The sequence below is a fragment of the Carassius carassius genome, chromosome 44, assembly GCF_963082965.1.
Source record: "Carassius carassius chromosome 44, fCarCar2.1, whole genome shotgun sequence".
NCBI classification, from domain to species: domain Eukaryota; kingdom Metazoa; phylum Chordata; class Actinopteri; order Cypriniformes; family Cyprinidae; genus Carassius; species Carassius carassius.
Genome location: NC_081798.1, coordinates 19,015,281 through 19,036,711, shown reverse-complemented (window position 1 = coordinate 19,036,711; position 21,431 = coordinate 19,015,281). Strand labels below are relative to the sequence as shown.

The following is a 21,431-nucleotide window of genomic DNA, read 5'->3' as shown; positions in this document are numbered from 1 at the left end:
GGGGGCCTCACTGCGGCCTCACTGCACCCAGTGTGTTCGGCAATGTGCCGGGATCTCCCGCTAAACAAACTCATTATCTCATACGGCCGCCTGACCAACTCCCTCTCTGTCACGTTTCCCATCCATAATACACCTCAACATGTGCAAGGTGTGACCACAACATACTCTGCATGTTAAGTCCTATCAAACTTTCTCAAGAAAGAACACTTAATTGAGCTAATAGCTTGTTATTGCCGCCAAGAACAGTTACATACAAGTCGCTCCTGTGTGATAACTTGCACTGCCAATGCTCAGGGCGCTGTTATTCACCACAAAACCACTCCTCGTCATAGCTGGAAAAACATTTAAAGAGTTCTGTTCCAGAAATCACAAGGCTTGTTAGGACTCATTGAGATATAGCATAGGTGTGACATAAAGGGTTAGTTTTGATAGCTTTAGCAACACCCAAAATACAAGACGATGTTATCCTTTCGTTGACTTGCGTTTTTAATTGTGCTAAAAAATGGTCATCAGTGCAAGAGTAACAGGGCTAATAACGAATTCTCTTTATAGAAGTGGAGCTGTAAAGGGTCAATAATGCATTAAAGCTCACAACCAGATCTTTAAATCACTCAGAATCCAGCAAAAGGCTTTGAACTAAAGTGCCAGGATGCTGGACTTTGCCGTATTCATCTAGTGCAAATGCAACTGGTTTAATGTTTGAACAGCAGTGATTCACTTTAGCAAAACGCTAATCCAGACCGTGATATACTGTATATGTGGTTACTGCTCATGCATATTAATACAAGTCCTATATAAACTTTAGAATTATAAACAGGGTTTGCAATTAATAAAAAAGAGCAATTTTTATTATATATATAAGATCTTACCAATCCCAAACATTTGATGGGTAGTGTATGTATATATATATATATATATATATATATATATATATATATATATACATATATATATATATACTATAAGTGCAGAATTAGCCAGTAACTTTTAGCCAAACTGACTGCTGAGTGAGTTTTAATTTCAAAACCTGAATATAAATATCAGTATTATTTAAAAGTACAAAAAAATTTTTTTTATAACATTTTACACAGCAAGTTACCACTCTCGAAATCTGTGTAAATAAGGCATTTTCAAAGACACTGCATAATATTGCACAAGTGGTTGAACTCCACATAAATGTGGCAATATCTCAGAATTATGCATCCATAAGTACAAAAATAATTGTTCATGGGATCAGAATCATGAATGTCCTTGCACAGCCCATCCCTAGTCCACAGAGAATCCATCAGCTGGCCATAAATTTTGGGAAACGACACGTCACGGGTGAGACATGGACATGTGCGAGCCTGGCAGAGATCAGTGTGGGTGAATCAGAGCTCCGCCCACCCTAAAGGTCATCCACACCCCCATTCCAGCAGCATGAGGACGGCACACACATCTAGATATCTAACCACTGGGTGAAAGACTATGAGACGCCGTCTGTCAAACATCAGTGCTCTTTTAATCTGCTTGACCATCCCTGAAACATGACTACATCTCAGACTGCCATAGACACTCTCCACTACACTCACACAGACACACACATACACAGAACAAAAGATAGACAGACAGACAGGCTTCATGCTCATTACAGCTTCATTTCTTCAAACAGCAGAGGAGGAAACAAAGTCTCCAAAAATTCAGCCTCAGGCTCCAGCATCGATCCGCAGCTCTGAAGCTAAATTCAGCTGCCATTCAATTATTCATGTGGGGGAGAGTGTCCTGGAGGTCCGTGTTTGATGGAGGTTGCCTCTCTGAGATGATCTCAGTTTAATCTGGTCATTTTTAAGGTGTAATTGGTGAACAGAAATCTGATTTGCTGAATAACTGATTAACTGCTGCTTTTATTGTTATTATCAGTGTTGAATATTTGTGTGGAAACTGTGATCCTTTGTTTGCTGAATTCTTTGCTGAATAAAAAGTTTAGAAATGGAAATCTTTTGTCTTGACTTTCGCTTTTGAACAATTTAATGCATCTTTGCTCAATAAACATTAATTTCTTTAAATAAAAATCATTCTGGTCACAAACTTTTGAATGGTAGTTCATATACCCAGTTAAATAAACAAATAAATAAGCAATATTGATGTAAATTGAAATTTGAGTAAATCAAATAAACAGTAAGAAAAAGAAAGAGATAAAAATGTAATCACTTCCAGTTCATCACACTGGAAATTAAAGGTCAAGTCGAATGCACTGCATTGTGGGATACAGGCATGTGGTGATGTCAGGGAGTGGATCTATACTGCGCACTTCAGTGAATGTAGTAGGTCTTCAGGGATTCAATGCTTACAGAGAATCTGCATACTGTCCACAGTAAGACTGTACTGTATACTTCAGAGCTACATATCAGCTTTATATCTCTCTTAAGAGGTTAATGAATGTTTTCCTAAAGAATCTGTGACAGAACGCTGCACCAGACTGCAATAGATCAACTTATACACACACGTACCAGTGTCCTGACTGCAGTGAAGCGCGCACACACACACACACACACACACACACACACACCTAAAAAAAAACATCAATCTCAGCTCTTTGACTAATCGTTGCATATAGACTTTCACGCACAACTCTCTCAGTGCAAAGACATTAACAACTTATTTATCTGAAAAGTGCAAGATTGTGACCGCCTCATCCAACAAGCTCATGAAATGAATTTATTTGAATGCTTTTTGCTTATATTTCAACAAAAGACAAACAACTAAGACAACTAGTTTATGGTTGATTAGTTACTGATATTATTAGTATATCATTACTCATACTTGATTGATTTGAACAAACACTAAATATTCAACTTAGCAGGGTTATTATAGTCAATTAAAATTAAAACCATTAAAATAAATGGTTGGCGCGTCCGGCACATGGTCCAGAAGTGTTGTGCATAGGTAAGTGTCTCTCAGTAAGCCATGGGTGTGTTTTGGGTGTAACGTGCAATAAACCAATCAGAGTCTCATCTCCCATTCCCCTATTTTTATATTATTCTTCTTATTATCTTTGTCCTGTCTTGTCACTGTCATTCTGTTGCACTGTTGAGCTTCTGTCACTAAAACTAAATCTTTGTATGTTTAAACATACCTGGCAGCTCATTCTGATTCTGATTCTATAAAAGCCAGTTGCTCTTGCAGCATGGATACTTGCAGCAATATTTACATGGCGGACTGAACGCTTCTCCAGAGAAGAAACTGATCTTTTACATAGTAATCCTTTAATTTTTCATTTTTGGCATGTTTGTGTGCTGCTGCACGATTGACTTTAGACCAGGTTTTAGTTGGTCAATGGCTCAGTCATTTTCAGTTGCATCAAAATAGCAATGCACCAACAATGCGCAATGTGTGTGCGTGTACTTTCCTGCATGATTATAATCTACAGCAGTAAAATAAAATAAAATAAAATAAAATAAATTAACATTTTACAGTCCTGGATTTATTTTATTTTATATAGCAATAAATAAGCAACCAAATAAATTAATTTCACCTTTACCTTAAGTATAATTAATTAATTAGAGTAAAACTGTAAAAAAAAAAAAAAAAAAAAAAACACAAAAAAACTCAATATTTTTAAAGAGAAAGACTGATGTTTTTAATCTAAAACATACAACAGTAAGATTTTTTTTTGTAGGTACAACTTCGAAAGATCTTTTTTGGGTTTTTTTTTTTTTTTTTTTTTACAGTGTAGATTCAAATAATTTCATGCATCAATAAAAAAAATCCCTAAATAAAGATTCAGAATGAAAAGACATTACTGTGGCATCACAAAAAATTGGCCTTAGATAGTGATATATTTTAGTGATCCATTTAGATATAAAGTTAAGACATATATTCAACACTCAATACATAGGGATATTGGGAGCTGGTCTTTGTTTGAGCATTATAGCTTTTTATTTGCAAGGTAATTAATTATTATGAGCCTATTAATTATTCTTTAAGCCTTCAATGTAATGACATTTTTGGAGCCTGTTGGAGCAATTGGACATGAAGAAGCTGCACTTCCCAAACGTATGAGCAAATGATATGTGTGAGATGTAATGCACACCAGTGATTCACAGGGAATCATCAGCACTAAAGACCAGCGAGGGGTCAGATATCTCCAGCAGGATGAACTACAGACACAGAAGAGCTTACATGATCAATGAATGCTGCAACCTGTTAACACACCGCTTACATGATCAGCTTGTCAGAAAACACATGCATCGTCATCTCTTGCATCATCATTCAGTAATCGTTTAATGAATTAATAAACATGTTGGCTATTACATATCCTAATTTTGCAGGATGAACAATTATTTAGATGTAATTAACATGGAATGGAATGATGAGTGGAATCTCTGAGTCTTTATCCAACATTCCTGGGCGTCATATAGAGATGAAGCTGCTAAAGCTATTAGCTATAATGGACATGTAATTCGAGAGCATTTACAATTACAACCAGTGCTGGGGAAAGTTACTTTTAAAAGTAATGCATTACAATATTGTGTTACTCTCTAAAAAAGTAACTAATAACGTTACTTAGTTACTTTTCATGGAAAGTAATGCATTACGTTACTTTGCATTACTTTCACGTTACTTTTTAAATATGAGCAAGACTTGATTGTTTTTAATATAAGAAGTTCTATCTATAGAAAAAATGTAAAAGCCTTTTCACACCAAAAAGTGTAATGAATAAACCTCAGGCTAAAGGAAAAGTAAATTCACGTCTGCTCGTGCACATCCCATAATCGGTTCTCTTCTAGCAGCTCAGTCAGTGTACTGTTAGGAGTAACTGAATAACTTAGGATATTGGTTTATTTCGCATTAGAGGGAATGTAAGGCATGTTTATAAACAAATAACGAATAAGTGCGTACTGGAAACGCAAACCGTTTCAAAATATTCAGTTCGATTTGGTGAACTGGTTCGACCGGTTCACTAAGAAGATCCAGTTAAATAGAAAGATTTGTTCGCGATCCGGACATCACTAGACGAGAAAAAAACAACAATAAAACCCATTACAAACGAAGCATTTGTTGCATCCAGTGTGGACATAATAACTGATTATAATGACTTATACTGTGTTTTTACACGTTGCGTTGCGTATCGCGCCGCGTAAACATTAAACCATGTCTGCATTTGTGATCTGTGAAACAACAAACAAGCCTAAAGCAAAAACTCAGTTTGAATCATCAATTATTTAAATATAAATAACGTACTTACAAGCTGTGAGTCAGAGGCGCCAGACTGTCCTTGCAACATTTGAACTGCCCAATTTTATAGAAACAGCCGTTGGGCCACAGACACATTGTAGGCTATTGGTTCAGGAAACAGTCCTCATCCTCCATAAAATGCGCAACACACATCTGAATATTTGGGTTGAACTGTTCTAGAAGTGTTGTAAATACAACTTAACCACTGATTTCTAGTCTTGTCCTCTTTTGGAAGACCAGACAAAATAGTTTCGCTTACACAACTAAACACACAGCGACTCCACAACATGGTGGCAGCAGCAGCAGGGAGAAGTTACAACTGTACATCTGGGCAGCGTTATGCAAATCTTCCCACATAGTGATGTAGACCTGTGGGGGGGTGTTAGAACAAGCCGCTTTAGGGGGGCATGGCAGTCTTAAATTTTATAAAGAATATCTCTTTAGATTTTAGACTTTAGTCTTTGCAACTTTACAGATCTTCTTTATGCACCAAGACCTTGTAACACTAAAAAGAGAAAGGAAAAACTTAAATCGCATCATATGACCCTTTTAATAATTGCAGGTTTGCAATTTTTGAAGGTTTGAAAATTATATTTTCTTGTAAATTAAAAAGTAATGTGTTACTTTACTAGTTATTTGAAAAAAGAAATCTGATTATGTAACTTGCGTTACTTGTAATAAGTTACCCCCAATGCTGATAACATAGACTTTTCAAGTTTATTGCCATTATCTGACTGCTCACAAGAGCATTGGGATACATTTTAGTACAAATTTAGGGTGTAAACAACTACTTATGGGATTTTTTTTTATGTCTGCTGATTGCAATTGCAAAGAAATGTAATTTCACAGCTTTCCATAACTACACACATTGATCAAAATGTTATGCATCAAGGTAAATACTTTAAAAAAAAAAAAGAAGTAAAAAGGTAACTGCAATTCTCACTCTTTTTTCACAATTCTTGAAAAGAAGAATTGTTACATGAAAAAAAACAGCTTTTTTTCAGAGTTTGCAATTCTGAGAAGAAAAGTCAGGATTGTGAGATATAAACTCAAAACTGCAAGAAAGAATTATAATTTATATATTTATATCCCGTAATAATAGCTTTTTCTCAGAATCAAGTTTACATCTTGCAATTCTGACTTTATATCTTACAATTCAGACTTCTCAAAATTCTGAGTTTATATCTCATAATAATGACCTTTTCCTGATTTGTTTCAGAACTGAGTTTGTATATTGCAATTCTAAGTTTTTTTTTTTCAGAATTCTGAGGGGGAAAGAATTCCAAATAAAATAGTGGCATTAAATTTTTTTTATCCTGTGGCAGAAACTGGATTCCATAATTTCCACTAGCCTATATAGGTATAAATTTCAGTATATTGTTTCCCTTATGTTTGACTTATTAACTTCGTTGGTTGGTAAACTTCCTGTAGACTTTACAAAAGGATTTCTAACAAAGAAAACAAAGATACTGGCCTGTTTCATATCTGATCTTGTCCACAACCCATTTGAAGTTCCTGTGTAATGTCATGATGTCATAACTGATGCCAATCTCAGACAAAGACAAGCCCACCACACCAACAGTGTTAAAATGAGCTTCTGAGTCCTCCACAGCATGACCAGGATGTGAGACATACACACTCGCTTCCTCTTTACTCGCCTTCATTTGTGCTCATTGTTGTGGCTTTGTGAAGGGTAAGGCAGCAGTATTTACTTGTGAGTCAGCACATGCCTGGGCAAAAGGACAGCTTGAACACACACACATACACTCACTCACTCACTCATATATTATACTCTCATTCAAGTGGCTCTTCTGACGCCTCAGTGGTTGAAGTCATTCAGAAGTCATGCATTAATAAAACCCATTCAACATCCAAAAGAAACATCATTCACAAAGGCTGGAAATCTGTCATCATGTCTGTCACTTTCTACTCCAAAATCATTAGATCAAAAATAGGAAATTATATTTTGAAAATAATACACTAAAATTAAATGGAGCGCTGTTTTCAGGACAATAAGCAAATTTTACCCTCAAATTTTCATTACTGAATCAGAATCAGCTTTATTGTCAGGTATGTTTATCATATGAGTTATGTTATACAAACACGATATGCAAAGAAAAAAAAAACTTTTACTTGTAATCCTGAGGTTTTACTTTTACTGTTCAAATATGATTTTCATTATATAATAGAGAATTTGTACTGTAGTTTCTTAAAACAATACTGTTGCACAATTACTTTTTTATTTATTTAAATCATCACGAATTAAAAAAGTGCCACAAATAATACCATTATATCATAAATTATGAATTTATTTGTATTACAGTAATGAGATTTGGGGGCAAAATATGCAATATCATCATGAAAATAATGTTGCAATGAGAAATATATGATAATCTTCATAAAATAGAATATTTTGTTTATGCAAATACATTTTTTCTTTTGATTTTCTATGGTATCATCTGTTCTAGACCACCCATTAAGTCTCTGCATTTCTGTATCAAGTAAATAAAGTAAATGAAACAATTAACTTAATCATTGGGCAACTGTGATAAAAAGCTTTTCATATCATATTTCTGAAGACAGCTGTACAATTTGCAGGAGGACTTCAGCTGCTGAGCAATGCAAGACAAAAACTGGCATATTTAGCGGTGACTGGATAACAGTGATCACGGCTGCACGAACAGATGGAAAAACAAACCCTGAACCTCCTGACCCTCACCAGAGCTTGACTGTCCAAATGATGTCTTGTTATGTCATTTCATCACACACATCCTTAATAAAAGTGCAAATGGATCACTTATAAAAAGTATTTCCCATGCAAGCACACCAGCACACAGGAGTTGTTCATTTGGTCTTGTGTGCAAAACTGTGCTCTTCAATATTTGCTGTTCGCCTGCCAAGATATTCTGCTGCAATGAATCAGTCCTGCACAGAAGAGTTGACCAGCAGCAGGCTCCCTTTCAGGCCTAAAGAAAGAATATCAATGCATGATAAAGCAGCTGTAAACACAGTACTCACTTTCTCTTGTACTCATCCCGCTCCCGTTTGACTTTGGCCAGAACGTTATACAAGGCTCTCAGTTCTGGGGTGATGGTGTCGATTTGGACCCCCACCCCATCCGGATGGGTCCAGGTGACTCCGGGTGCCTGGACAGTCTTGACGCGCTCTCCGTGTCTCAAAATATGCGTGAAGCTCCAGATGTTTCCTGGAAGTCTGGACCCCGCGGAGTCCGTCTGGGCTGCGACTTCACGCGTGAAGGAGAAGCCCTGCTGCCTCGGCTGACCGGAGGCTTGCTTCAGCTGGCTCTCCAGAAGTTTGTTCCTTCTCTCCAGCTCATGGACTTTGGCGAGGAAGCAGCGGAACCTCAGGTTGAGGGTCTTGAGGACATGGATGTTGGATCCCAGGTCGTTGCGCAGCGCTCTGGGAACCGCGTCAGACGGCGCGCCGCTCACCACGCCGCCCAAAAAACCTTCTCCAAACAACAACGAGCTCATGTTTTCATACAGAAATAGATATCGGCGAGCTTTAACGACTTCGATTCAAAGCTGGTGCGTCCGTGCAGTCTTCTTCTCATGCGTAGAAAAGCCTCTAAGTATCACCGATTGATTAGAAACGAGCAGCGCGGTCATTATCTGTCTATCCTGCCGGGACGCATCATGTTCTCCGTGGAAACGAGAGGAATAACGGAGGAGCGCAGCGTCTGTGTGTCAGCTCATGTGCGAAACTCCCGGACATCTGGAGATCTGCGCGTGATCTCGGTGATCGTGAACTCCACAGTCTCCGATCACACTGATATTGTTCTCACAGGTTCTTCTTCCGCTGGACTGTTTTATACCGGACGCTACCGGCGAGACGGGATCGAGTTTCATTCTCCTAAAAGAGGGAGATCCGCAGCGCACTCTCCGCCCCCGCCGCACGCACACACACACACACACACACACACACACACGCGCGCGCACCCACCCACACACACACACCGGAGTGCAGGAATTTGGCATCGCACCCTCAAACAGACTCCAACAAGTAATTTTTTTTTTTTTTTTTAAACGTCAAGCGTGAATTAATCTGATTTAAAAAAGACACTTTTCCATATAACGCTTTAAGACAACTAATCGTTAACATAATAATAATAAAAAAAAAAAACCATACAAGATGTTTCAGGATAAATTATCAATGTTTAATAATGCATTTATGAATCATAAATCAAACAAAAATATTATTTAATGTTTTATCTAAATAAAGAGTTTATGTTTTTCTATAGGCTATTAAGTAAAAAACTATTCATAACATTAATACTAATATTGATCAAATATATACTTTTTAATCTAAAATATGCAATTAAAAATGTTATCACTGTTTAAAAAATAACTATCAATTATATTTTTTGTCTAAATATATGACTGAATTTGCCTCTAACTATATAAAATTGATATTTTATCAATGTTTAATAATGTATTAACTTTTAATAATAAGCCTATTAATATTTATAAAATACATTATTTTTTATTTCGAAATAGATTTTTAAGTACACACACACACACACACACATTTAATTGTAATTTTATGTTTGTTTTTTCATATTAAAAATGTAACCCCCCCCCACACACACACACACACACACACACACACATATATATATATATATACTAAACATTTGAAGTGGATCAAAGTCGTCCTAAGACAAGAACGCATTTTGGTGTTAGGTTTTTGAACAACTTTGATGAAAGGTTTTGATCCACTTCAAATGTATTATATATATATATATATATATATATATATATATATATATATATATATATATATATATATATATATATATATATATATAGAATATATCTGCTTTCTAACTGCAACAAATTAACATTTTCAGCTTTTGCTCATTTCAAAAACATAATAAGTTCACTGAATGCAAATCTGTGATAAATTCAGGCTCATTAATCAGAGTTGAAAGGTTCATACTTTTATTAATATTAATGATCGATATTAAATGTGAAAGAGAGAGTACGCTCATTAGCAAAATCCAAAATTAAGGAAGGCGTTGAAGCAATTAATTTCACTTTTACATGTTGCGGCAACATAAGCTCTGTTTACATTTCACCAAATGACTGATGAATAAAATCAGACATTACACAAGCATTGAACCTTAAACCTGCCCTGGCTTGATGCACAAAACACACCCAAGGATTTCTGAGGATCATCTGTAATGTCATCAATTGTTTTGAATAGACTGGACTGGTAGGCCTATGCAAAATCAAAGTTTTTGGGAATGCAGTCATGTCTGATGCAAATCCTTTTATTCAAGTGTTAAGTACCCATGTGAATCCATGCTTTCTCATATAAATCCATAACAAAAGCAGGCAGTTCTTCTGATGAGTTTTAGGTGTCTGGGAAAAGGTGTCTTTTTAGGGAGACTTCACAGACGTGTTGAAATAATCAGTTCTGGTCGTTTACTGTGATGTTTAACAGCAGCAGAAAACTACAAAGAAATTACGTTAAAGTGAGTGCTGTACCAACATTAGGCTACTCAAAAAATCAAAGTAGTCAAAATCCTACTTAGGTGAAATTAAAAAGTTTGGATTTATTTTAATTAACTTTAAAAGTCTGGAGATATTTCACTATAAAAAATACAGTACCTGAGTATAAAAAAAATAATGCATAATGTTAAACAATAAATGCATTACAGTCATGCTGCGCCTCCTGTTGGTTCACAAAATAACGTTCTTCCAATAAATGTTTTCCTAGATAGATAATTTATTTTACTGTCTATGGAAATCACAAATCCAACTCTGGTAGTCTTAACTTATGAATATTAATTAACCCATGTGAACCATCCAATAGAGTTCGTTTAGTGCTCTAATTTATATTCATGAGGCACCAGCGAACCCCACTAGGGGGCGGTGTGATCACTCACAGTCTTGAAGCGCTCTGAGATCATAATCAGGCGAAGAAGAAAATACTGCCATCCACAACGTGAGAGCCATGCCGAAATCCAAGAGGGACAAAAAAGGTACTTATTTCATCATTTAGTTGTTTTATCACGTAATATTCCTGAACTTTACTCGTCATACATTAAAAAGACTCGAGCTGAAATAAAGTCATTTTTGTTACTTGCTGCGCAGACATAAGTTTACGTGGTTTATTCATTTCAGTCTCATTTATTAATGTTAGTGAAGCAGCTGGGTCTGTTAATGTTTCTTGTACTATCATTAATGTTATTTTTAACAGTTTCATTGACCAAAACAACCAAGAAGGGGTTGGAAGCCAAGCAGAATCTGATTGAAGAGGTTAGTATGACTTTTCATTGCTCTTTTCGGTGATACTAGTCACAAGTGCTTGAGCATGACAGCAGCACAGATGTGAATAAATTAGATTGATTTGTTTTTGCTTATTTCCAGGTTTAAAATAAATATGTAATAACATCACAGTAGTTTTGTGGTTGATTAAAATGTATTTTTCTGTCTCTCCCCCTCTCAGCTGCGGAAATGTGCAGACATCTACAGATCCGTGTTTGTGTTCTCAGTAGAAAACATGAGAAACAACAAACTAAAAGACATCAGGACGGCCTGGAAACACAGCCGGTATAAACACAGTCTCCATTGACTTACTGTTTTTATGTGTCATTTTAGGATATCAGAGAGTTTAAGGTTGAACTTGGGTTTTATGTTTCAGGTTCTTCTTCGGTAAGAACAAGGTCATGATGATCGCGCTGGGGAAAGGACCGACTGACGAATACAAAGATAATCTACATAAAGTATGCCAACGTGTTTCATCGACTATTTCATTGCTTATTGAATTTAGTTTTATTAACTACACTGGCTTTTTTTGGCTAATAAAGTTTGTTTTACAGGTGAGCAGGTTTCTCCGAGGTGAAGTAGGTGTTTTGTTCACAAACAAAACCAAAGATGAGGTTCAAGAGTATGCATTCGTTTCATTGACATTCAGACACCAGTTAATATGCTTTGATAACTTGTACATAAACCTATTTGTGATTTCTTTATAACTGCATGGATTGATATACAGGCTAGTTTAAATGAAATTATTGACATCATCGGTCAATAAGCTTTTGAGTTCCAGAAGTGTTAATCTACAACGTTCTTAATATTTCATTTTTTATCATTTAAATTCTAATAAAACCTAATCATTTCAGTTTTTCGTGAATTTTTTTTTTTTTTCCCCACAGATATTTCAGTAGCTTTAAAGAGGTGGATTACGCCCGAGCGGGTAACGTAGCGTCTATGGCTGTGACGCTGGATGAGGGTCCGCTGGAGCAGTTTCCACACTCAATGGAGCCTCAGCTCAGACAGCTGGGCCTTCCTACAGCTCTGAAGAAAGGTAATCCATTAGTTCACATTAGGGATGTTACGATTAACAACGGTTAAAATGGTTGAGATGCTAAGCAAATCACGATTTAATTAGGGGTAGGAGTTTATATGAATGTATGTCTGAGGGGAACTTACTGTCTTTAGAAAAGTTTAGATGTTTTTTTCTTTACATCTTGCTTCTGTATAATGCATATTAAAAGAGCTGTATGTTGGATTGACACTGAGTGCTTTTATCCAAAGCGACTTACAAATGAGAACAATAGAAGCAATCAAAACCAACAATAGAGCAATGATATACATGTGCTATAATAGTATATTATATAAGAAACGTGCAGCATCTTGTCCAATAGCAATAATAAAAGGATACATTTAATGTATATAATTTGTCTTAAATTTCATTTTGTAAAAAAATATATAGAATTGAATTGTGAGATCAAAATTGTAAATCGAATCATGAGTTGAGTGAATCGTTACATCAACAAGTTGTTAAATGATGGTCCAGCCAATTCAAAAGGCTGAAAATTGACTCATGTTTAGGCTATCTAAGATGTAGATGAGTTTGTTTCTCAGTCAGAACAGGTTTGGAGCAATAAAACATTACATTACTCTGCAGTGAATGGGTGCCGTAAGAAAGAGCGTTCAAATAGCTGATAAAAACAATACAATAATCCACACCACCATCAATTAGCATTTTGTGAAGCCAAAAGCTGGGTGTTTATAAGAAACCAACAAAAAAGTTTGTAACTTCAAACCATTGCTTCTGGCTAAAATACTTGCTTTATTTATTGAAAATGTTGTCTCATCTGAATCAGGAGAAAAATATGCAAACACCAAGAACTGTTTATAAGCCTAAACAGTTGTAAACAAACATGTCAGTGGACTTTATCACTGGAGGAAGTCTTATTATGGACTGGTATTTTGATCAGAATAAACTTAATGATGGATTTATTTATTACAAATATGCTTTTCATTTAACGAAGCATGAATTGATGGACAGGAGTGGTGTGGATTATTGTGATGTTTGACTCTCATTCTGACGGCACCCATTCACTGCAGAGGATCTATTGGTGAGCAAGTGATGTAATGCTACATTTTTCCAAAACTGTTCTGATGAAGAAACAAACTCATTGACATCTTGGATGACATGAGAGAGAGTAAATTCAGAGCAAAACAAAATGTTTGCCTGAACTGTTCGTTTAATATCTTTAGTCAGAAGAGGATAAGTGTATTGTAAATTGCATTGGACAGAAAGTGGTTTGCACTAAACTATTATCAATCCATCTGCAGGTGTGGTGACACTGATCAAGGATTTTGAAGTGTGTAAAGAGGGAGACACACTCACACCTGAACAGGCTCGAATTCTGGTGAGTTTGTACCCCTAATACACGGCAAAAAATAATTTTCTTTGAGTAGTTTTAAGTCATAATAACATATGCAGTGTTGCTTTTAAAATGAATTACTTTGTCAAATATTTTCCTTGGAAAACATTAAAAAAAATTGTTACAACGGCATGCTTTGTGCACTATCAGACATGACATCTCTTTATTTGGATAACTAATTTAGATTTTTAAAGGGATTTATTTAGTTACTGTAAAACCATAATTTTTTGGACTTTCAATTCAGAAACTCTTTGGAACAGAAATGGCGGAATTCAAAATATCAGTTAAGTGCATGTGGAATTCTGAATCCGGAGACTTTGAAAAGCTGACGGACGATGACAGCGATGAGACCAAGAAAGAGGAAACGGATGAAGACGGAGAAGGAAGCGAATAAAACCTGGACACAAGCAGTGGACTTTATAAACATTGTGTTGATCCAACATAAAACATTGTCATGGTATCATTGAGTGTTTTTCAGTGAGCTGCGCGTTACTATCAGTCATCTGCACACTGTTTAGTTTCTATTTTAAATATATAAAGTGTAGTATAACTACTGAACAGAGAGAAACCAACTGAAGCAAACAGGTGATCTCTTTTATTCTTTTTGTTATATGGAAGTTATTTTAGCTAGTTTTTGGTAAGAAAACAGTTGTTCATCAAAATGCTACGATCACATTTATTTGTATTGCATTCTCATGTAAACATGTAGAAAAATCAAGCGTTTGTGAGCTCAGAGAGGTTTCATTTTGTCATTGTGTTTATTAGGAAACTGTAGGCTTGTCCAACTCAAATATCACGGTTCACTCGCAAAATATGAGCAAAGAAAAAATAAAGATCTCTGTATTCTTATAAATCAGGCTTCGTATCACTTTATTCTGTAACTGTCACGGGGCGTCTAGCGGAAGTAGTTTGGACACTCGTGGGCCACTAAATCCCAGGCGTGTTTGAAAGCATCCACGACTTCCTGTTTGAGCGGACCTTCTGCGGCTGCTGTCAGGTTCTCCTCCAGCTGCTCCATGCTGGACATCCCGATAATGACCCCGTCACCCAGATCACCCTGTAAACACACAACAAAATATTGAATAGAACGCATGTATTTGTCTTGTGACTTAAAGGGATAGGAATGAATATTGGTATTTGCTCATCCTCAATTTTGGTAACCAGATGCTGACTTTACAAACACTCTTCAAATAAATCCGTACAACTTGAGGGTGAGTAAATGATGACACAATTTTTGGGTCACACAACTATGCTTTTGAGTTTTCAAGTTTCCAGTTGCTGTGGTCACGATACTGGTCAAATACTGCTTTTTAAGATGAATATTATGAATTACATATTTTAAGCAATTTAAAGTGCCTCTATTATGGATTATGGGTTTGGAAAAATAAGTAATTTAGCTAATTGTTTGGGAGTCTTGAGCAAGTAAGGCTCAAAAAAATGCATATTATAAGAGAATGAGTGGTTTTTTTTTTACCTTACATGCATGTCAACCTGTTGTTGGGGACTCACAAAACCAAAATTACTTGATTTTATGTGGACTTCAAAATAAATAATAATCTTGTCCTCATTACAAGGGCAGATCAGAGACTTGCCAAACATCGGCACTAATTCAATCAAAGCTTGATCATGATCAGTGCTGGGCACTAACTGATTACATATTACATAATCAGATCACATTAGATCTTAAAATGCTCAATCAGATTATAGTTACTTTTTATTGATTACATATTCACACAGTGTCGGTACATTATTCATAATCTGATGTGCTCTAGTTTTCTTTTTCTAATTTCCTTTCTAAAATTCATCTGCTCTCATACATTTGGAAAGTCTTCTAGCTTTTCATCAGCTCATAAACACCCTGAAGTTCATTCATGGACCCCAATTTGGGAAACTCTGGTCTAATAAAATGTTAATACACTTCATGGTGATAAATTGAATATATCAAAGGTGAAAAATAATCAAAAAAGTAGTCCGATTACATTACCTCATATGTGCAATCCAACAGATTATGTTACAAACTATCTTTCTGTCATATTATTTGTAATCGTATCCGACTACAATTTGTTGGTAGTCAGCCCAGCACTACTCATAATGTCTTTTAACTAAAACCATTAAAAAAATTAGCTAACAGTGATCCATCACGATACTTTAAAGATCCACAAAACAGCATTTATTGTAAAAATTTGAAAGCTGCGACTGTTTCACATGAAAAATAAGCTGTATTTTTCACTGCATGAGAGTGACATGGTTTGTCGGACACAGCAAATGTAACAAAGCACGGCGAGTCTTTGCAAATGATCAATTTAATTTAAATACAATAAATGATTGGCAAAAACTACACTAGGCTATCAATGCCAGTAACACAGACTGCTCTCACCCTCAGATGAGAGTGATGGTACACCCAGCGAATAGCAGCTGATGTCAGGGTGGGTTTCTCTGAGCCGTACGCTGCTTCCAGAGCCTCACGAATGCCATCTATGCCTTGGAAATGACTCTCCTTCCAGTATCTGAAATACAAAAACATGCAACACTGACCACATCTTAATTCTCAACTAACTAGATCTAAACTCTGAGTGCCGAAAACAATCCATCAGTGATGTGAATGTCATGCATGAATTATGAATTTAATGCACCTGTCTCTGTAAGCACCAGCCCAGCTGTTCCCGAAGAATCGACCCGCAGGCTGAGCGGCGTCTTTATCTTTATAGTGATATTTTCCAGTCAGGAGCCCGCCTGGTGAGATTAGCGGAGGAAATGATTTTATGTGTGATCAGTGTATTTTTATTGTATAGCTTTTCTAACATTACTATTAAGCAATTTTTTATGTGAAAAAACATAAAATGCTACTTAAGAAATTAGCCCAAGAGACCATTTTATTGCAGAATGAATAATTTTTGATGGCCAAATAAGTTTTCTTTAAAGAAGTTAGTGTTTTGTGTTGTTTAATTATTATATAATTATAATATATTTTATTATTCAATTGTTGTATATTTTTCATTTATTATTGTTGTTTTTTTATTATTATTTGTTTATTTTCTGTATTGTTTAATTATTATTAAATGTTTATATATTTTTAAGTATTCTGTATGCATTATTTATAAGTGTTTATGTATTATGTATTTTAGATATGTTTATAATATTTTTATTAATCTTTTTTTATATTTTATATGTTTACATTTTTTTGATTATAATTTTTGTTTATTTTATGTATTTTTTAATCATTATTTAATTCTAATATACAACCCGAATTCCGGAAAAGTTGGGACGTTTTTTAAATTTTAATAAAATGAAAACTAAAAGACTTTCAAATCACATGAGCCAATATTTTATTCACAATAGAACATAGATAACATAGCAAATGTTTAAACTGAGAAAGTTTACAATTTTATGCACAAAATGAGCTCATTTCAATTTTGATTTCTGCTACAGGTCTCAAAATAGTTGGGACGGGGCATGTTTACCATGGTGTAGCATCTCCTTTTCTTTTCAAAACAGTTTGAAGACGTCTGGGCATTGAGGCTATGAGTTGCTGGAGTTTTGCTGTTGGAATTTGGTCCCATTCTTGCCTTATATAGATTTCCAGCTGCTGAAGAGTTCGTGGTCGTCTTTGACGTATTTTTCGTTTAATGATGCGCCAAATGTTCTCTATAGGTGAAAGATCTGGACTGCAGGCAGGCCAGGTTAGCACTCGGACTCTTCTACGACGAAGCCATGCTGTTGTTATAGCTGCAGTATGTGGTTTTGCATTGTCCTGCTGAAATAAACAAGGCCTTCCCTGAAATAGACGTTGTTTGGAGGTTTGTCTAAAACCTTTATATACCTTTCAGCATTCACAGAGCCTTCCAAAACATGCAAGCTGCCCATACCGTATGCACTTATGCACCCCCATACCATCAGAGATGCTGGCTTTTGAACTGAACGCTGATAACATGCTGGAAGGTCTCCCTCCTCTTTAGCCCGGAGGACACGGCGTCCGTGATTTCCAACAAGAATGTCAAATTTGGACTCGTCTGACCATAAAACACTATTCCACTTTGAAATAGTCCATTTTAAATGAGCCTTGGCCCTCAGGACACGACGGCGCTTCTGGACCATGTTCACATATGGCTTCCTTTTTGCATGATAGAGCTTTAGTTGGCATCTGCTGATGGCACGGCGGATTGTGTTTACCGACAGTGGTTTCTGAAAGTATTCCTGGGCCCATTTAGTAATGTCATTGACACAATCATGCCGATGAGTGATGCAGTGTCGTCTGAGAGCCCGAAGACCACAGGCATCCAATAAAGGTCTCCGGCCTTGTCCCTTACACACAGAGATTTCTCCAGTTTCTCTGAATCTTTTGATGATGTTATGCACTGTAGATGATGAGATTTGCAAAGCCTTTGCAATTTGACATTGAGGAACATTGTTTTTAAAGTTTTCCACAATTTTTTTACGCAGTCTTTCACAGATTGGAGAACCTCTGCCCATCTTTACTTCTGAGAGACTCTGCTTCTCTAAGACAAAGCTTTTATAGCTAGTCATGTTACAGACCTGATATCAATTAACTTAATTAATCACTAGATGTTCTCCCAGCTGAATCTTTTCAAAACTGCTTGCTTTTTTAGCCATTTGTTGCGCCCGTGCCAACTTTTTTGAGACCTGTAGCAGGCATTAAATTTTAAATGAGCTAATTAAGTGGATAAAAGTGTAAAATTTCTCAGTTTAAACATTTGCTACGTTATCTATGTTCTATTGTGAATAAAATATTCGCTCATGTGATTTGAAATTCCTTTAGTTTTCATTTTATTAAAATTTAAAAAACGTCCCAACTTTTCCGGAATTCGGGTTGTACTTCCTTATTACATTTTTTATATATTTTTGTGTTTACAGAATTCATTATTATTATTTGTTATTATTTATTGAATATATTATCCTAATTTTAGAGTAAATATTCTAAAAAATGTTGTATTACAAACAAACAAATAATGGAGAGGAAATACAAAATGACAAACAATGCAAAATATACTGTACATAGCAGTTTAGGTCTGTTATTAATTAGGAACCAATTTATTATGCTTTGCAAATACATTTAAAACAATAAGGAATGCATTACCTGCCAGGGGATTGTATGCATAGAAACGAATGCCAAAGTATCTCAAACATGGCAGCAGCTCAGTCTCCACCTGTCTAGTGGTTGCATTATACATGCCCTTCAGAGGAAAACATCCACACTGTTCAAAACTGGCCTATTCATTCTTCAATAATAAACAAATTTTTAAATAGTTATACACTAGACCTTGTTTATATAGACTAACATCCATCCATGCATCTATCTACTTACTTGATACACAGTAGGAAGCACCCAGTTATTGTGTTTGCAGATGCAGTAGATTTCTGCCACTTCCCATGATGCATAGTTTGATAAGCCCAGCTGTTTGAATTTGCCCTAAACAACAACACACGTCTTGAGTTGCATAATTCTTTTGTTTTCTAAAAACATCTAGGTCAGGCAGCCATAGACTATCAATAACTCAAAGTGCACGCCTGATGGACAAAGTCTAGAGTGTGTGGTGTGTGATGGAAAGCTCTGGTGACGCACCTCTTTATGCAGCTGGTTGCAGGCCTGTAGTGTGTCCTGAATGGGGCTCTGGTGGTCCGGTGCGTGAAGGTAGAACAGGTCCACACACTGTGTGCGCAGCCTCTTCAGAGACGTTTCCAGCTGATTCCGGACACTCTCTGGTTTCAGTGTCTTTCCCTCCCAGGGGTTTGCTTTAGTCGCGATTCGAACTGATAAACACAGATGAAATGAAAGCACTGAACTTGATCAAATATACTTACTCCCCTTTAAGACCTTTATTGTATCAACATACTAATATTTTGATTTCATTTTTTTTTTTTTTCCATTTTCAAGTTTTAGTATTTGTATTGTTTTTAAATGTCTATAACGTTTTTATTGATTTTTATTTCTGTTTTAGTTTTGTTATTTTAGCACTTCAAGTTAATTGAAACGAAAATGAGAAATGTTGCTATTAATGTATTTCTATTTATTTTAATATCTTAATTTAATACTTATTTATTTGTGTTTCTGTAGCTCAATTGGTAGAGCATTGCCTTATCAAGCGCAAGGTTGAGGGTTCGATTCCCCGGGAACACATGATAGGTAAAAATTGATAGCCTGAATCAATTTGGATAAAAGTGTCTGCTAAATGCATAAATTTAATTGAATTGAATTTTAAATCAATAAAATAAAATAGTTTAATATGTAACAATCACAGCCCTGCTTGAAAATATAATTTAATTCATTATTATTATGTATTTTTAAATTCATCCAGCATATTTCTTTTTATTTGTTGCCACTTGATATACTATTTAATATGACTTAAAATAATAAGTATACATTAAAAAACATTATAATTGCAATAAAAAGTAGAACATACTAAATATAAAATACTATACAATATGAATTAAAACAGAATTAATGACTACTACTAATTATTTTTTATCTTATTTATTATATTATTATAATTTATTATTGTTTAGTATTGTAATGTATTGTTTTATTTATAATGCTAATAATAATAACAATTATTATTATCATTATTATATAAATAAAAAATAATAGAATACATACATTAACATACTAAATATCAAATATCAAATACTACACAATATGAATTAAAACAGAATTAAATACTACTACTACTAATAATAATTGTTATAAATTAAAATAATGCATTAAAATATTATATATTATTATTATATATTATTATATAATATTAAAATATAAATTTGAATTATATCATAATTAAAACAAACAATATCATACAATTAAAAAAAAAAAATCTTAAAAAACAAAAAAAACAAATGAACTGGTCATCCAAGTATTTGATCAATTTTATGCACAGGCCTAATACACATTGCAGAAATACCACGATCATTACTTAAGTATGTTAATATATAAACTGCTTATTCTTTGAACTCACAAATCAACATGTCACGTGCAATGTCAGGTGACCTCCTCACTCGTGTTTGTGGTGATCATCAGAAGCACTAGTTGGTGTTTGGGAAGAGTTTTTCTACCTGTTTTGGGAAGCTGCATGTTTCCTATGATGGTCTCCGCCTGTCCATCGTTGTACATAAGCGCAGTGTCCAGCTCCTCGTGGCCGCGCTCTAAGAACAGCTGCACCATCTGCGCGCTCAGGTTCGCGTCCGCGCGTCCCCCAAACGCCATGGAGCCCAGAAGAGTGACGGGGGGTCTGGCCTGAGACATGCTGCGCAGTTGGCTGAAGCGTAGCGTCGTGAGTCTGGGGAGAAAGTCGTGGTGAGCTGCTGTCAGGCCTGCTCTCAGTGCTCGGGCAGCGCACTGCATAGTAATGAAGACAAGTTCCTGTAGCGCAGTAGAGAACAGGGACTGAGGGACCGTCGCGAAAGCGTCGACACTGTGCGTAAACGCAGAGGTCAGAGCAGACGAGAGCCATTGGTCAGTACAGGGAGGTGGACTTTTGAAGGTTCATAGTTCATATTTTGTCTC

At 35.5% G+C, this 21,431-nt stretch overlaps 3 protein-coding genes across 7 annotated transcripts in view; 1 reads left to right on the top strand and 2 right to left on the bottom strand.

The window, feature by feature from the left end:
* The window catches only part of LOC132126565 (intermediate filament family orphan 2-like), a 33,519-nt gene extending 24,392 nt beyond the window's left edge, over positions 1 to 9,127 (bottom strand). For all 5 annotated transcript variants that reach the window (XM_059537880.1, XM_059537881.1, XM_059537882.1 and 2 more), the window contains exon 1: positions 8,236 to 9,127. In XM_059537880.1, coding sequence (XP_059393863.1) covers positions 8,236 to 8,711 — 476 coding nt within the window. In that variant the 5' untranslated portion in view covers positions 8,712 to 9,127. The remainder of the gene's footprint in view (positions 1 to 8,235) is intronic.
* Positions 9,128 to 11,122: 1,995 nt separating this feature from the next.
* mrto4 (MRT4 homolog, ribosome maturation factor) lies at positions 11,123 to 14,771 on the top strand. Its single transcript, XM_059537386.1, has 8 exons — positions 11,123 to 11,224; positions 11,443 to 11,501; positions 11,692 to 11,795; positions 11,887 to 11,968; positions 12,065 to 12,132; positions 12,398 to 12,549; positions 13,827 to 13,903; positions 14,163 to 14,771. Exons 1-8 carry the CDS (start codon positions 11,197 to 11,199, stop codon positions 14,310 to 14,312), a joined length of 720 nt encoding a protein of 239 aa, XP_059393369.1. The 5' UTR covers positions 11,123 to 11,196; the 3' UTR covers positions 14,313 to 14,771.
* Positions 14,499 to 21,312, bottom strand: akr7a3 (aldo-keto reductase family 7, member A3 (aflatoxin aldehyde reductase)). Its single transcript, XM_059537385.1, has 7 exons — positions 20,981 to 21,312; positions 19,500 to 19,687; positions 19,242 to 19,346; positions 19,014 to 19,110; positions 16,552 to 16,651; positions 16,296 to 16,425; positions 14,499 to 14,975 (listed from the first exon to the last, which is right to left on the bottom strand). Exons 1-7 carry the CDS (start codon positions 21,267 to 21,269, stop codon positions 14,814 to 14,816), a joined length of 1,071 nt encoding a protein of 356 aa, XP_059393368.1. The 5' UTR covers positions 21,270 to 21,312; the 3' UTR covers positions 14,499 to 14,813.
* Positions 21,313 to 21,431: the final 119 nt, after the last annotated feature.

What these genes read in the sequence shown, in the direction of transcription:
- mrto4 (XM_059537386.1), top strand. Translation starts at nt 11,197, where the DNA reads ATGCCGAAATCCAAGAGGGACAAAAAAG. An exon ending in ACAAAGATAATCTACATAAA is followed by an intron (nt 11,969 to 12,064) that starts GTATGCCAACGT and finishes TTTGTTTTACAG; the next exon opens with GTGAGCAGGTTTCTCCGAGG. An exon ending in ACCAAAGATGAGGTTCAAGA is followed by an intron (nt 12,133 to 12,397) that starts GTATGCATTCGT and finishes TTTTCCCCACAG; the next exon opens with ATATTTCAGTAGCTTTAAAG.
- akr7a3 (XM_059537385.1), bottom strand. Translation starts at nt 21,269, where the DNA reads ATGCAGTGCGCTGCCCGAGCACTGAGAGCAGGCCTGACAGCAGCTCAC. An exon ending in GCTGGTGCTTACAGAGACAG is followed by an intron (nt 16,426 to 16,551) that starts GTGCATTAAATT and finishes TTTGTATTTCAG; the next exon opens with ATACTGGAAGGAGAGTCATT. An exon ending in ACCATCACTCTCATCTGAGG is followed by an intron (nt 14,976 to 16,295) that starts GTGAGAGCAGTC and finishes GTGTGTTTACAG; the next exon opens with GGTGATCTGGGTGACGGGGT.